Source organism: Oryza brachyantha, chromosome 10, assembly GCF_000231095.2.
Source record: "Oryza brachyantha chromosome 10, ObraRS2, whole genome shotgun sequence".
In the NCBI taxonomy this organism is placed as follows: domain Eukaryota; kingdom Viridiplantae; phylum Streptophyta; class Magnoliopsida; order Poales; family Poaceae; genus Oryza; species Oryza brachyantha.
Window position 1 is genome coordinate 9,624,940 of NC_023172.2, and position 17,143 is coordinate 9,642,082.

Sequence of the window (17,143 nt, forward strand, 5' to 3'; positions counted from 1 at the left end):
ACACCATGTTTCTACACATTTCACAAAAAAATCTTTTATTCCCTTGAAAAAAGTTGCATTTATATACATATTTGGATTTTTCGCGCCCCTTCAATTCAAGATTTAAAATTTTGCGCTCTCAAGCCGACTCCGTGTCCCAATGAGCCGAGCAAGCCAAGAGGAGAAGGGGATCGAGAGGAGCCATTGGATCTTACTACTTATATATGTGTCAACCATTAGTGACGGGCCGGAGAGCATGATGGATGTAGCCCATCTCCACCGATTTTTTTTCTGGTTAGATATGATTTTTAGTTTGGTTCTCAACACGCAACAAGGATTTCAAAGCATTTTTTTAAAAGTAGAAGGCATTTATTCCTATCAATAAATTGCATTTATACTACATATTTGGAGTTTTCAAGTACCTACTCTATAAATTCTGTGCTCGCTAACTTTACCTCATTAGCTACCTTCTCACAGCCCATCGACGCCGCAATGTTCGTTGCCCGCCGCCAGGACTCCGCTCAACGCGCCATGGCCGGCGCCGGTCCCAACAACGGCATAAAGGTGGTGCAGTACCATGGCGTGGTGAGGGCAGCGGACGGGCGGTGGAAAGGGTACGTCACCAACAAGTTTGACATGAGGTATGAGGTTGGCAGCCATGGCACGCCAGAGGAGGCGGCGCTAGCGCACGACCGTGCCGTGCTCGCCATCCTGGGGCCACTTGCCACATCAACGACGCTCAACTTTTGTGCTGCGTTTAGCCACACGGAGCTCCGGTTCCTCAAGGGGCCCCACGCACCATCACAATGTGTTGCCGGTGTCATCTCCATGGTTATGCGTGGTGCTGTGTTCGATGCCGCGCTCGAGCAGTTTGCGATGCGTGCATACGACGCACACACCGACCCAGAGCTAGCGCTCGATGTCGCGACTTTCCGCCTTGGCAATCGTGACGACGCTCTAGAGGTCGTCGGGTGCGACAAGGAGAGGGTGGCATTCGTGGAGGCAGCGAAGAACAAGGTACATGACGCGGCATGGATGAGGAGCTACCTCCAGCGACGACGACTGGTGGGCATGACGTTTGAGGATGAGATTAGGTGGCCACCCATGGTGCCGCCACCCGTAGTCGACGTTGGTGATGGCTTCACTGGCAACGAGCTGGTGTATCTCCCCTATGGCAGTTGCCACGTGGATGAGATGATCATCGGTTGATATTTACCATGTATTGGTCGATTTCCTTAATTTTGATTTTGTTGTTTATGTGTTTAATTCTTAGATATTTTGCGGTATAACTATATCAGAGGTAGAAGATGTAAACCATTTGCATTATTAAAAAGTGTTTCTCCATTTCCATTATTTAAATAGTATCTTATTAGAGAGGCTTCTAGTTGGGCAATTAGTCCCTTGTGTGCGTGGTGCTCAACTTTGTCGCTAAAAAAGAGCAATGAGAGAATAAGTGGGTTTAGTGTTAGCTGTAAGGTTGACGGTTGGCAACACACACAATAGGCCTAGGTTGGGCAGGAACAGCCAGCCCCTTAGGTCCTCAAATCCTGTTCATGGGGCTGTAGAGGGTCAGCAGCAAGCGGCTGGCAGTTGAAGGTGGTGGTGACTGATGGTTAGTTGGTGGTGACATGTGTTCGACATCGAAGGCTAAGGGAATTGGTGTGTGGGTGGCTAGTGTCCTGGAGCTTAGGATGGCGGCACTAACAGGAAATGATATTAGGTAAGGGTGCTAGTGTCCAATGGCACAAGGCTGAGGGGACTAATGATGGGCGATTGAGAACAAAGGATCATGTGAGAGAAGTAGAGCACTCATGTGGCGGCTAGGATCTATGAGCCTAGGAATATGCGTGGGTATTACGGTTAGGTTCCTTTTATACCTTAATTAATTGGATGGATAGTTGGACCAACATGGGTATGGGCCTTTTTTCATGTATTCTAGTGACCTACTACGTCCTCCGAGGAACAAGGTGTTAGGCCTTACCTGGATACATTCATGGGCCACATATTAAATTGCCCCAGGCCCCAAGGAGGATTTCGTCGATCATATCTTCCACACAGACCACACCCGTTCGCCTATTTGGAGATCTAGGGGTATCGTGTGTAAAGCATATACGAGTAGCAGATCTGTCGTCTTATTATAATGGGAGGATGGAATGTATAAAAGATATGTTCCTTAAAGTGTAAGATACTCCCTTTGACCTTACTATAAGGGATTAAAACATTCAAATTTATCTTTAAATATAAATTATTCTAAAGAATCAAATTTCCCTCCAACCACCCCTCTTCAAAATTTCTTCCTATCATACCCCCAACCACCTTCTCACTCTCCCTATAACCCTTATTTGATGAGGGGGCATCTTAGTGTTTTTCACCGATCCTTAATTTCCCCAAAATAATGTAGATTCCTAATATCAAGTGACCAAGGAAGCATGAGAGTATGTATATATATGAACAGACTAGGGCACGCAGTTAAGCACCAGAAAAAGTTTAATCTTAATCTACCATAAAAATAGATTGCCAGGGGGTGTGCAAACTAAGTAACTATTGTTGGTATCCATAGGAATACTATCCTATAGTGCCATCTACTAATCATCACGTATATATGCTGGAACAAATGTGTATTATATGGCATTACTATTGGAACATATATGCAAGTACATGACTCCACTTTTGGTCGCTTAACAATAGCCTTGGTCCAACAACTTTTAAAATCATTTACTGTTAGTCCCTGGCAAACTAAGTTGGCTTTTGATGATGTGGTGTCATGTGGTATCCATGTTAGCAATTTAAAATAAATAGTACTAGACATATATATAAAAAATAATATATATCGATCAATAGTGAATCTTGTTATAACCAAAAAGTCTTATAATATAAAATAGAGGGAGTAAATATGTTTAATGAGAGAAAGAGAATAAAGGAAGGATGATAGGTAGATCAGGGCATTTTCTTCATTTTTACTATGTTTAGATTCATTATTGATTGGCATATTGATGCCATTACTCTTCACCCACATATATAGGCTCCATATATGTACATGCCACGTAGGGTTGGCAATAGGGCGAGTCAGGGATAGGTTGGACAAAACGGCCTCGACCTGGCCTTGAAATGGCTATCAGGGTAAATTTGATCCCTAGCCTCGGCTACGCATATTCCCAGCTCTGAACGGGCCCCCAATGCCCCTGACAAAACATCTATCAATTGGCTGGATGGTAGAGCTTACCTTTTAAATGGGTGAGGGCGTCAGGAGGGGAAGCGACAACCGGCAGGGCATCGTGCGTGGCACATGCTTGGTTTCGCTAGCTAAGAGCGGGCAAGCGAGGAATGGGGGAGATCGACGGGCGATGACAAGGGGCCTAGCTAGGCCATGTCGCAGTAGCGCGACAACTATCAAAACCAAACTAAGAATGTATTATTTTTACTACTAAAAAGTTCACATATCTCTTCCTCTAAGGTTGGCTATGGAATAGGTTGGGGCCAGGTTGGACAAGAATGGCCAGCCCCTAGGTCCCCAAAACCTGATAAAGGGCCTATAGAGGGTTAGCAGCAAGCTAGTTGAGGGTGGTGGTGGATGGTGGGCGATGGCATTTGTTTGAGGGTTGAGGAAGGGGTCAAGGGCACGCGCAGGTGGCTAGCATCTTGGAGGTAACAATGGTGTCACCGATGAGCGACAATATAAGGTGAGGGTACTGATGGCCAATGGCACAAGATTGAGATAGCCATCGATAGACGATGTGAAGCAAAAGATCGAATAGGGAAGTTGAGCAGCCTTGTGGCGGCTAGGATCTAGGAGGCTAGAAATGTGGTTGGGGATTAAGGTTACATTCCTTCTATGCCTTAATCAATTGGATGGATAGTTGGCATGATATTGTGGTGGGCTTTTTTCTCATGTTTTATAGTGACCTACCACATCGTCTAAGACCTACAATTGAGAATAGAAATTGATCTGGTATCTTCTAGTGTGTTTACATATAACCACGTTACATAGTAGGTTTGTATGTCCTAGATTTTTGGTGGTCGGGTGTATAGGAAACATAGGAGTATGTCATCTTTTTAAATGGATGGATTGATTGTACGACGAAATCATTTTCCTTAAAAACGGTAGGTCTAGTTGACTGATCACTGTAGCATGTAAGATACTCCCATCATCCCTGAATATAAGGATTCATACATTCAAAATTTATCTTTAAAATGTAAGATATCTTAATTAGAGTACTGATTTTCCTCCAAACATCCCTTATACAAATTGCTCGTATCTTACCTCCAACCACCCTCCACTCCCCTTATAATTAACCTTTATTTGATCAGTGAGTACATCATAGTCCTTTTCGATCATCCTTAATTTCTCCGAAGCAATATAGAAACCTGATATTCAGGGACAAAAGTAGGAGGGTACGTACAGTATGTACGTTGGAAGGTATGCAGTAAAGCAACACAACAACTGTGATCTACATCTAAGGGCATGTTCAATGGTAGAGCCCATTATAGGCTCTATCTCAAGCCACGTCAGTAACGAGAGTCTATTTTAGAATGATACATACAAAGGTAGAGTCAGGTGTGGTTTTGATATAAATGCAATAAAATATTTTTATTACGCTAGTTTCCTTTTTATACACCCTCATGCAAGAAAATTTCCTTGAATAAATGCTAACAATTGACTCTAAGCCGTTGTCATGCATGACAACAATTTTTCTCTCTTTCCCTCTCTTTCCTCCATGTCACCAAATTTACTTACGTGGTGATTTAGAGAGTCAGTTATTAAGCACCTTTATACGTGTCTAATAGATTGTCAGGTGTTCCAACTATGTAGCTATTGTAAATAACTTGGTATCCATATAGGAATACTTTCCTATAGTGCCATCTACTAATCAAAGTAACTTGGTAATTAAGTTGGAACAAATATGCATTACATGGCATTACTGTCGGAAAGAATATGCAAATAAATGAGATAATAGCTAGGACAAAGTCCAATACTTTTGGTCTCTCAACTATCGCCTTGTTTTCTCAACTCTTAAAATCATTTACTTTTAGTTCCATTCGTCGAATCGAGGTGGTTTTTGATGACGTACGTAGTGTTAGGTGGTGTCCTAGTTAGCAACTTAAAATAAATAATAAATATGATTAATGATAAGAAATAGAAAAAGAAAACAATGTTCATATGTATATTAGAGATTTTTTTTACTTTATTGTGATGTTATCTATTATTGATTGGCTTGTTCATATCATCACTTTCCATCCACCTAGACTCCATGTAGATACCACGTCATAAAAAAACCACCATGTTTGATACTAGGGAAAAGATGTAAACATTTTGAAGAGTTGAGGGGGGTCAGTCAGTGTTAGACCAAGGTCATAATTAAGAGAGCAAAAGTGGATTTATCTCGAGATAATATGTTAATTTAATGTCATATGTAGTTTGAATACATCACTGTTCTAATGAAACTAAATAAATATACGATGATCAAGAATTGGGAAATAAGTATATTGTGATTGGTTTTTTTCATGGTATCACTATAAAGACTTTTTTCTGGTTAGCAAAGATCAAAAGCTTACGTGTGAAGGACATGTGTCAGTGATTTTTGTAAAATCTGTGACGTGGCTCGACGAAAATTCGTAGATCCTATAGGCACAGGATCGGTCCACATGTAATTTAAGACCGGTTCTAATTTAACTAAATGAAATAAATTTTATTTTTGATATTTTAAAAGTAAAATTTTATTTATTTAGTTAAACTAGAGTCAGTCACATATTAATCATGGGTTGACTCGTGCCTATCACTATGTGGTTTGCATTCATATGCTGTGATATAGAATATACTGTGTTAACTGTGATTTTTAGGATGGAAATACAGATATCCTCGTATATATCTTTTCATTCAAACTTTTTTTTATTGGTTTCAAATAAGACGTGCTATCATAAATGCTTTGTAATTTTTTCTCACATATATTTTTCTTTCTAAAGAAAGCGACACCATAATCCTACTTAAGTTTAATTACTTTTTCTGTCAATTTCTTGTTGACATTATATTCACGGTTGTTTTTTTTTCCTGGCCACAATTAAAAGTCCAAAACAATACTGCCTTCATAGAGATCAACACGTATAAAATCAATGTCATACAGTTAACAGTCAAAACAAATCAAAAGGTCAATACATAATCGTTAAAGGAGTATTTTAGACAAGGCATTATACAATACTTATCACTTGCAGTACAAAAATTACACCGTTTATCATGCAATCGATGATTCGGCCTGAAATTAGTTGGACCAACGTATTTGTGAGCAATCGAGGATATATTGATCTGCATATTCTGAACATATATGCAGAAAGAAGCATAGGCAGCATCCCTTGTTTCAGACATACTGCAAATATGGCTCCTGAAGGAGCATCATCCAAGAGAATTATTTGTCTTCTTTATGGTATTTAGGAAGCTGATTGCACCATCAGGCGTTGGCAACTAACGCCTCAGACTGTGCAGGATGTATTCAGCATAAAGATCCCTGAAAATAACATGCATATGTCAGTAATAAGATAGGGTTCTCTGTTCAGAAGTGTCCCATGTTATATGTTAATTTGTTTCCTTAGGCAGATTAGGCAGAGCCAAAACAAGAACACCATGCTCGTAAGCTAGTATTTCAGAAGGAACCTACATGGAGTACTTGATGGCCTCCAGAGCAGTGGCCGGTGGCAAGAAATCGTTTACAGCGACTTCCTTGTTTTCATTTTTCTTGTCTGCAAAAAGATCAAGTGAAAGGAACTTCAGGCATTTTCAGTCATTGAGTTGTTTGGCCTGTAAATTGATTGTGCTGGATCTGAATTATTTTTTTTCTTTTCGGTTTGGTGTGTAAATTGAATCTTACAGTCTTCGAAGAAGCGGCGGATTTCAGCAAGGCGGTGGGGAGAGAGCTCCTTCAGATCATTGAAGTGGCGGAACTCAGGATCATCGACGCAAACTGCAATGATCTTATCATCTTTCTCACCCTTTTTGTTTCCAAAAGCAAGTGTGCCATTAGGATAACAAGACAAAACATTCACAAGCAAATCTACTGAAAAAAGGAGAGACAAGAAGTTTTCATACCTGATCAATCATGGGCATAAGGCCAATGGCCTTAGCTCTAAGAAAGCAACCAGGAATCACCGGTTCCTGTTCATGTATAGCTGAGTTAGAGACATCCTCAAAACATAACCCAAGCAGAAAAAGAAAAAAAACTTCAGTAGTTTCATGCTCACTTGCATCAGGACCAACACATCCATTGGATCCCCATCTTCACAGAGTGTCCGTGGAATGAAACCATAGTTATGCGGATACACCACCGACGAGTAGAGCACCCTATCAACCTAGTGAGACAGGTTGCAAGAAAAAAATCAATTGCATCAACTTGCTGAACTTGTCAAACTCAATTGAGATGATGTTGAACAGTATGCAACCAGGTTCAGACTTCAGCAGTGAGTGTGTACCTTGATCATCCCAGTCTTCTTATCAAGCTCATACTTCACTTTGCTCCCCTTTGTGATCTCAACAACCTACAGAAAAACATGTGAAGTCCTGATCCATCTGAAAGCAACACATTTGCATCACTTTACCCAGGATGACAATGTATCAGGGCATGATGCTTACAACATTGAAAACCTCAGGAGCTCCAGGTCCTAGCATTTGGGAGATTAGAAAGTCATCAGCATCTCTGAACCTCCAGAGCTACATCCAAAGGAGAAAACACTATGGACAACTCTCTCTTGACACCTACTCACCTATCTCAAGATCATGCCAGGAATGCGCAGCCACGGATCGCTTCGAGAGCGACGACAGGATCCGCTCGTTCAGACATGGGGTTTTCTTGGCTTCAGCCATTTCTCCTGCAGAGCTGCAAAATGCAAGGCCCCATGAATAAACCACAAACAGTTGGAGGACAAGAAAGAAGTGCTGCCATGAACAAGAAGGGCACTTCCTTTTTGCTTGATTACAGCAAGAACCAAAATGACCACAGGATCTGGAGAGGAACTCACCAGACGGTCACAGGATTTGATTGTTCAGCAGAAAAGAGCAAGGATGCAGGAAGAACAAGTACCATGTGTTGCTTATATAGAGAGGGGAGGTTGGGGTTTGGAGGTCCTGGAGAAGTGGCGGGAACAGCGGCTGGTCAGACAGACGCCACCTGCATGCAACCCTGAAATTAAATAGGCAATGAGCATGCAAGTATTCAGTATTAGCAGTGTTGCAAATCCAATCATCATCTCTCCGTGTTGCTCTCCCCGGTGCAGCAGCCGCTTGTGTCGCCGCAGAGCTAGGCACAAGTAGGGATGAAAACGTTTAGAAATAGTTTTTTTTTGTTATTTTTAAATAAATGGTTTGGAATTTTTCATATTTATAAATTATGAATTAACCATTTAGCGGTTACTTCAGATATTATGTTAAAAGAAATTAAAAAACTAAATCTTAACTAAAAATGATCAGAAAATATATTATTTTATATTATATCTTTTGAAGACAGTATCAGTATAATAAGGAATTTCCGTACCATTTACCAGGCCGACTATCGAACGGAATCCCATTGGAACATGATAAATTATAAATTAGATGATACAAATTAATATAAGATGATACTAATTATGTGGTATTAGTTAGCTGGTATAATTACCACAAGGGGCAGGAGCGAGTACGGAGAGCGCGCCAGCATCAACAGAATATATGGCAAGTTTTGGTGTGATGACGAAATAGATGGGCAACAAATTTCAATGTAATGTCACGAAGAATTTCCTCGATATGTAAAGATCTACAACCTTTATGAACAAGGTTACAACCCTCATGTTTGATATATAAAAAAGGGGGGCGAATTTCAGTCAGCTACATAGGCACATCTATGTCATTTCCTAGCCGGACCAGCTAAACCACCCATGGCAACATCTGCGTCGATACACATCATCAGCCTTTGCATCGACATCAACAAGAGACGATGGAAGGCAAACGATCGTTAGCTACATGGCAAAGGCTACATGCAGGCAGTTCTTGACGATGTCTCAGCCCAGTCTTTGCCGGATTCACCCTTGGAAGTGGCATGCCTCTTGTGGCCGCTCCGGCTCAGCAGAGAGATGCTACTTGCTCTTGGTATCTGGACAGCACCGGCCACACAGTCCCCAGCTTGGGCACAGCTCCAAACCCTAGATGGGCCTTCCCCTAGTGATCTTAGCCTTGGGAATCCATTTCTTAGCCTGCAAATTGACCACTGCTCGGTGTCTTTGCCAGCCAGCCTATCGCACACAGGGCAAGGAGGGTCATGTTTCTGCCCCTTGGGAGTGGTTCTCTCCAAGCACTCGGCATGGTAGATATGGGAGCAGGGAAGCACACCAGCGACTGGCAAGTCACCGGTACGGATGATTCGACGAGAACCCCAGGGCGATCTCTTGGACAAGAGCCTCTCACAAAGGTCGCACCTTGTTCTATCCATTATGTTGTTAGAACGCAGTGGTCCAGAGCGCTCAGTCTCAGGTCGCTCTGATAAGTCAGTTAGATCCATGCTACTTGCAGCGCTCCAGTTTGCTGACTCCCCATGGCTGCCACTGGCATAGTCCATCAGACCAGAAGAGCGGATCTCGCCTATTGCCTTGAACTCCGAGGGCATAGGATTGCTGGAGCTTGCATTGGCAACAGGGCTATCAGTTTCTTGCCCTTCTAGTGCATGCTCTGGAAACGAAAGAGGATGGATTGGCTTTGACAGGAATGATCGACGACTTGGGAAGTTGCGTGGCGTAGACGAGTATGATTTTGGTACAATATCATATTCACTTCCATCAGAGCGAGAGGAAGTGGAACCACCACTATTTTGTTGTCCTGATATTCCCTACAAAAAGAGCAGAAAATCAGGTCCTCTTATGCATGAAGGAAGAACAGAACTTATAAGAATAAGAGGAACATAAAACCATCATATGGCATACCTCTGACAATAGCAATGCACCTATTGGCTCGGCCACAGAGACTGCATAGAAATACAATTAACTATTGTTAATACAATTGATCTTGCTGTACATCTCATGGGATAAGATTGGATACACGTCTGAATGTACACACAAAAATGATGATGCATAAACAATCATCATATTATGTAATTCAAAACACCATACATGGTCAACTAAAGAAAAATAAACACGCACAAGCCACAGAGAGTATGTCATCACACACTCATAGAACCATTCGATAATAATCAAATTACAACAATGAGAATGGCAACGTTATTCAAATAATCCACAATCTTATATACAAAAGTACAGCTTTTGGTATAGAGATTAGAGAGTATCTTACAATTGATGTACAATTAAAATAAAGATATCACCTAAAACAAAGTTTCTAGTCATGATTTCAATGATGTGGTCAAATAAAAGAAACAAAACAACAATCAGACGAGACTTATGCTTGGTTAAAAAATAAAGAGGACTTGTGCAGAGAATATACCAAAAATCAAAACCAGTTATGATCTGATTCTGAAATCATTAGCAGTGCTCAATGCACAATGCTTCCTAGTTTTGATGTAATAACTATTAACTACAGTGTGATAACATGAATACAGTAGTAACTCAGATATAGATCATCAGTTTAATATGATTCAAAACTAAATTAGCGTGTCATGGATGGCATCCCGATAGTCCACAACAGCCATGATAGTAGGGAATCATAAGAATGGTTCTCTTCTTAAGCTTGTCCTCAATTATTTGATTCCATATGTCAATTAATTATTTACATCTATAGAGAGGTCGAAGTTATATGTGCAGGGGGGTTGCATTCCTAACATGCCAATAAGAAAAGTAAAACCTCTATCCTCAATCCTCATGTCAATGCTTAAAGATTACATCCAGGGTCCAGCCCTTGCAGCCTTCTCTCCCACAGCCATTCAATTGTGGTTTGTGGGGGATTCTAGATAGCCATAGTAATAACAACCAATGGTCTAGAGTCCAAGTACATACAGAACAACAGGCGGTACAAATAAGAAAAAAGTTGTTCTGAGACTAGTGGAGAATATACATTTTTCTCCTATCTGCCTCACTAGAAACAGTTTTTACAGGAAATATTCAGTCATTAGTGCCCATTTATTGAGACTAGGAGACATTAATAGTTTTGAGTTGGAACCTCAGATAAAGGAAGTTAACAAAGCATTTATGGCGCATATGTAAATGCAGATGACACAGGTATAGTACTGATCGCACTTCAACTTTTTTATTTTAATAAAGTTTTTTTAATGAAAGATCACCAGACAAGAGAGTTAGGTATATCATCTAAAAACTGAACAACCCATACCAAGCAGCCATCATGAAAAACTGGGCAGTAAAAACCCAGAACTAAATTTGCAGTACATGATATTTATGAAGTCTAAGTTGGGACTAACTTCCTAACAAATAGGTGAACTCAGTTTGCACTCCCATTTTAAAAATCCAACTCAATTGCATGAAATTTATGAAAGATCACCAGATGAGAACCTTGAACAGCCAAATCAGATCATCTATTCATAAAGGACCATATGGAAAAATTCATCCTAATATAATAAATCGCATCATTTGAGATGAATGTGCAAAGGCAAAGGTGACCACTACAGTCAACGATAATATCCTAAGAAATAACTACAGAATTGAATATCTAATCAATTAATGGTCTTAATCATTATCAATAGCTAAGAAAACAGTAAAAACAACAATCCATCAGATCAGCAGGTTGAAGAGAATTGTGTCATTCAAGTCATAAGTCCCTTGTTCAACAAGATACTAACATCCCACCATGAAAAATGAGCACCAATATCATCAGAAAGGCTGCTAATTATTAATCAAGACATGTGAACTCCAGCAATCTATAGTTAAATCAGGGCATTGTTAATGGCCACTGCCCATAACAAAATAGAGTATGCCAGTTATGATTTATCACTTTTATCCCTTAAACAAAATCACAATGAACAATGCAAATAAATGAGACAAGATTTCACCAATTATAATGAAATAATGTTTATTTTCCTGTTGCCACCATACTTGAGATATTTATGATCCAGTCCAAAAACAAAGTCATAAAGTTCCAAGTACCAATGCATTGTCAACAGACGACAGTGTTGTTGCACAAGATGAAAATGAAAGCAGTTTAACATTTTTCTATGGAGGACTGGAACAAAATGAATGCAATTTGGCATGCTATGATCCCATGAAATAATATAATAATTTTCATTCGTGTTATTCTTGGTTCTATTCTACATTACATATCAAAAGGAAATTGGTAGTGCATCTGTCATGTATGAATGATTTAAAAGAATGTTTACTGCATGGTTCTGTGCTTGGTACTTTAACAAGTTGCAGGATAGAGACTACAAACAGTGTATGAATTAATGCATCCTCAGGATTTAGCAAGCCACATGGTGGCACATAAGTAAATCTGAGAATTTACTCAATACGGGAAATGGAAATGCAGGACAATTGTTCAGTTTGAAACAGCTTGGTCACACTCAAATCTAGAAGACATTAAAAAAACAAGTAGCTGGAATATCAAGATATACAAAACATTCTGCTACTCCAAGAAGCATACCTCTCATGTATTCGTCAATGCTAGAATCCTGCAGCATAGGGAGCATAATATGGTGGTTGTGGAAGGTAACATCCGGACTGTTAAAATACGAAATGGCACCTTCCGAGGTGGAGTAACGATGATGATCTAGTGGAAGCTCACTTCTCTCCCAGCTCCTGCTAGGCTCTTTACTATTTGAAGATAGCGACGAACCATAGTGCGCAGCAGCTCCGCTGTCGCCCTGGGAGCCATACGACAACCCCTCGGAATTGATGCAGTACTCCCACCTCCTAGACAGCGGCGGCGAAAAGCCAGCGTTGGTCCGCCAGAGTGGGTCGTTCCGTCCAATCGAGGACCACTCCCGGCTAGCCGTGCTAGCCCCATGGGGCCTCGCCGCCACGCAGCACAATGACCCCATCGCCCAATAAACCTCTAAATATGCAGAACCCTGTGCAGCCTCTACATCCCACTTATCTCCAGATGTTCTTGCTGCATACCAACACCAAGGTGCCCTTGTAGCTACTCCATCAGTCTTCAGTAACAGTAATCACCCGAACATCCATAACTAAATTGGCAGAACTCCACTTACAAGAACAACCAACTCAAAATGTACCTGCAAAGAGAAAGAGGGCAAGTTAACCCGATTTCACTTCCCCCGAAATTCGGATCGCAATCCATCCAAATCATCCCGCTACGGATGATTTGGTTTAGTTCAGCAATTAGGTTTGTAGCCCTAAATTCAGAGCGGCGCGCCAATTTTAGTACCAGACCAAAACCAGGGAAAGGGGAGAGGTGGATACCAGCGAGGCGCCGGGCGCGGGGGCCTCCCGCGACCGCCTGGCGGGTGAGCGGAGCGTCGACCCCGTCCTGGACGGCGGATCTGGGGCGGCGGCGCGGACGTGCGGAGGAGGCCCCTCGCCGCCACCGCTGGGAGGGGGGGGGAGCCGCCGGGAGAGGTGAGTGAGAGTGAGAGGTGGGGACCGGCGGCCGCCGTTGGCTGCGGGGCCGCGACGGCGGCGGCGAGGGAGTGGAGAGGAGAGGAAGCGAGAGGGAGGGTGAGGAGTTGGGGGAGGTTAGCTAGCGGTGCCAGGCACGAGGAGGAGGGCGTTTTCGGAATTTTGGAAAAAAAAAACATTTTCTGTCTTTTTAGGGCCACTTAAATGAATGAAAAAAGGAAAAAAATATGAAAAACATATGAACGTGAGCGTAAAATAGAGGAATGCAAAACACAGTAAAAAGGTAAGGTAAGAATGACTGTTTAAGTGGACTACAGAAAAAACACATGAGTAGAGATAAAGACTCAAAATGATTTTTTTCCCATAAGGTTCTGCCTCTTGTTAAATTTTTTTCAAAACTTGTATGGAAAATGGCATTTCATAGAATTCATAAGGTTTATTTCTTTGATTCAAAGGGTTTTGTAGAAAAAATTCCTATAGGAATGAAATCCTCTAAAATTATTATGAATTTTCTTTGAATCAAAGGGGTCTTATTTGTTTATTTCTGCTTGTTTGTTTGAATATTAGCACCACGTAATATCAAAACTTCTTATAAAATGTCATGAGGAAGTAGTTGCATATCAAAATATAAATATTTTTAGGGTGTTTAGCATAGAATAAGAAAATATTCTCTATTAGTCACTTTAATGATTATTGTTTAAACAAATTGCTTATATTTTCTTTCAAAACATCTGATCGACTCTTAAATCATGTTGAAATTATGAACATCACTACAGAAAATATTTATATTATGATATAAAATTTAATTATTTTAGGACAGCGGGACTATATCACAGTGCAATTGCACTACAACTAATCCGGGGGGTGGGGAAAGAACACCTACAAGAACAGAAAATAGCTCAGGAAACGATGGGTATGGCATGGCATCCAATCTGAATCGTTGATTCTTAATCAGACGGCCATCAGCAAACCCCTCCGCGGCGGGCCGCCGGCGGTGCATTCTCCGCCCGTGCTCGTCGGCCGCCGCCTGACACCGGCCATCAGAGCAGCAAGACTACGCATGTAGCAATGCTGCTTGCTGTGTTCTCTTGGAGTATGTATCGCCAAGATTTGCAGGTGCAGTGCAGAGATGTCTCTCCGACTGCAGCATCCTCCTGTTTGATCACTCTTTCGGATGATTGGAACTGGGATCCAGAATCTATAGGTGGGTTATCGAGGGCTAATTCGTCTGTTTCTTTGGCCCAATTAGCTGTGTCCATTTGTAACTGCCCATGTGAGCAGAATTGTTACTTTCTTCAGATATATGCTCAGGGCTCAGCAGCTGCAATCATGTTTGAATCTGTGAGCCATCTTGATCATCTCTTGATACATTGAGCATGCATCTTTCTGAAGGTTTTGATCTTGATTTGCCCTTATATTCTCCATTTTGTGACTGTCTATGTAAGCAGAATTGGTATTTTCTTCAGATATGCTCAGCAGCTGCAATCATGCTTGAAGCTGTGAGCCATCTTGATCATCTCTTGATATATTAAGCATACATCTTTCTGATGTTTTTGCTCATGATTTGCTCTTATATTGTCCATTTGTCACTGTCCATGCAAGCAGAATCTTTCTGAAGGTTTAACCATCCTATGGCTCCCCCAAGATTGGTCAATGGCCATCAGCAACACATTTGCAGGTCTTGCTCTTGATCGTTTTGCATCCATCAATTTTGCACAGAAAGGCTGTGCAGGGAAGTGTGATCATGAAAATTGGACATGTGGATATATATATATATGGGTTTGCTTCAATTGCGATGTGACATTTCTTCATGAAGAACTGTGGCTTGTGCTCTCATGTATACTACACAGCAATCATCCCATGCAGATTGATTGATATGGCATTTAAATCTGATGGTGTGTGTGTGTGCGCTGAAGGATGAGGGTGTGGACGTGTATCATCACACCTTAACTCCCGACATGAAAATGATGCAAAAGCCAGGCCCTTGGCTGTATAATGCTGCCATCAAAGAGACAATGACTGGTACTGTTCAGAGCTCTTTCTTTTCAAAGCATTTCTTATGTGTTAATCTTTATGAGTTGGCGTTCAATCTTTCAGTCTAGAAACTTATTCGCCATCAACTCAGTTGGAACATGTTGCAAGCAACCTATATGTGCTGTACTACACTTCAGAAGAGCCTGTGAAAATGCAAATGTTTTTTCCCTGCAAAATCCAATTTCACCTGATATAAAAAGCTTCCAATAATTCTGAAACAGATTGCCAGATAGATGAGGACATGAGGCCATGTTCATCTGATATGTCCTCCTCTGATTGACAAATTCACAGGTACCCCTTTTCCCTCTGATAAGGTTGTATCTGACAAAATATTTCTGAGCCATAACTGTGTTTGGATTCTATGGCTGGTGTGGACACAATTGGACCAACCATCTTTTGACATCTTTTGCCATGTATTTTTTTCTCTGAATCTGGATTCAACATACAAATTTGACCTGCATGGGTCATTTCTATGGACCAAACTGAAGCTATGACTTCTACTACCATTGTTTCAGTTTTCGCTTTTTTTTGACCGGATACTACAGTTTTCACTCAAACATATATCATATGAAACATGAGCATGATACTTTATTCTTCATGTAAAATCTTCATAATGCCAATTAATTATTGCCAAGTGTTGAATGGTTCCACATTTTAGATAATTTGCTATTAGCAGCCACTTGAGAAAGCTTGTGTGATTGCTAGCGATTCACTGGTGAACATCAGTTGTGCGTCATTTACAGGGCATATTCACCTTTACTTTTTACATCTTTTTTTTCTCGCCCTTTTTTGAGAACGACGTTCTTAAAAATCTGCTCGTGTCTATAATGGGTTGGTTGGAGTTTCACTATCTCTGTCTCTTTTTTTTTTCTTATGCTGTTTTCTTATTAAACCTTGACTTCACACAAAAATACAATTCGAAACAAGCGCGATAAGATTGTTTAATACTTGTTGTGATCTAGGATGTTAGAATTCTCCCCAGTGACTCATGAGTCTGCTTTGGCTACTTTTTCTTTGCTTTCTTTGATGATGGGAAAGTGCACTCAAAGGGCTTTTGCAAAGTGTTTAACAGTTTTTATAAATCTCTTTATTTTTTGAGGGGGTGCTTCACTTTGAAAAAGTGTGAGGAGGTGTCAATGACGTATAGGCGGCTATCTGGCAACTTCTTATTGGGTTTGACCTCCAAATGTCAAAAGGATAATTTCCCTTGTTTCATAACATGGCCGAAAGTTACTGAAGATAGACACAACATCAGAAAGCATGGCTGTGTTCTTGAGTCAGACTGTATTTGAAATTTCTTCATGTGCAGCTCACTAACATATATGTTTTACATTTCTGAGTTACTCTTTTATGGATTTTTAACTGCTTTTGAAACAATGCCTAGAAAGGTAGTTAATGGGCTGAAGGATTTATGTTATTATCATGACCTACGCCTTTAACACACAGTGATCAAGTATTCAACTTTATAGTTAACCTATCTTTTGAGAGCTCAATTATGATTACACAATTCTGTGAATTGTTGGTGCAATGTCCATGCACTAAGCAATGCCCCCAAAAGGCTGTTAAGTGGGCACTTAAGTGATAAGCATGCTTACCATTGAGACATGCAGTGATGCAGATAGTGCTGATCACTTCAGCAGTAGTGTGTCAA

At 40.9% G+C, this 17,143-nt stretch overlaps 2 protein-coding genes across 2 annotated transcripts; both read right to left on the reverse strand.

The window, feature by feature from the left end:
* Positions 1-6,031: 6,031 nt before the first annotated feature.
* LOC102712391 (soluble inorganic pyrophosphatase 1) lies at positions 6,032-8,021 on the reverse strand. The gene is made up of 9 exons (XM_006661699.3): positions 7,981-8,021; positions 7,726-7,838; positions 7,595-7,623; positions 7,435-7,500; positions 7,207-7,314; positions 7,055-7,120; positions 6,837-6,957; positions 6,627-6,708; positions 6,032-6,476 (listed from the first exon to the last, which is right to left on the reverse strand). The coding sequence occupies exons 2-9, from the start codon at positions 7,823-7,825 to the stop codon at positions 6,434-6,436; spliced, it is 615 nt and encodes a 204-aa protein (XP_006661762.1). The 5' UTR covers positions 7,826-7,838; positions 7,981-8,021; the 3' UTR covers positions 6,032-6,433.
* Positions 8,022-8,644: 623 nt separating this feature from the next.
* Positions 8,645-13,593, reverse strand: LOC102712663. Its single transcript, XM_006661700.3, has 4 exons — positions 13,303-13,593; positions 12,524-13,115; positions 9,907-9,947; positions 8,645-9,812 (listed from the first exon to the last, which is right to left on the reverse strand). The coding sequence occupies exons 2-4, from the start codon at positions 12,918-12,920 to the stop codon at positions 8,964-8,966; spliced, it is 1,287 nt and encodes a 428-aa protein (XP_006661763.1). The 5' UTR covers positions 12,921-13,115; positions 13,303-13,593; the 3' UTR covers positions 8,645-8,963.
* Between the last annotated feature and the right edge of the window lie 3,550 nt (positions 13,594-17,143).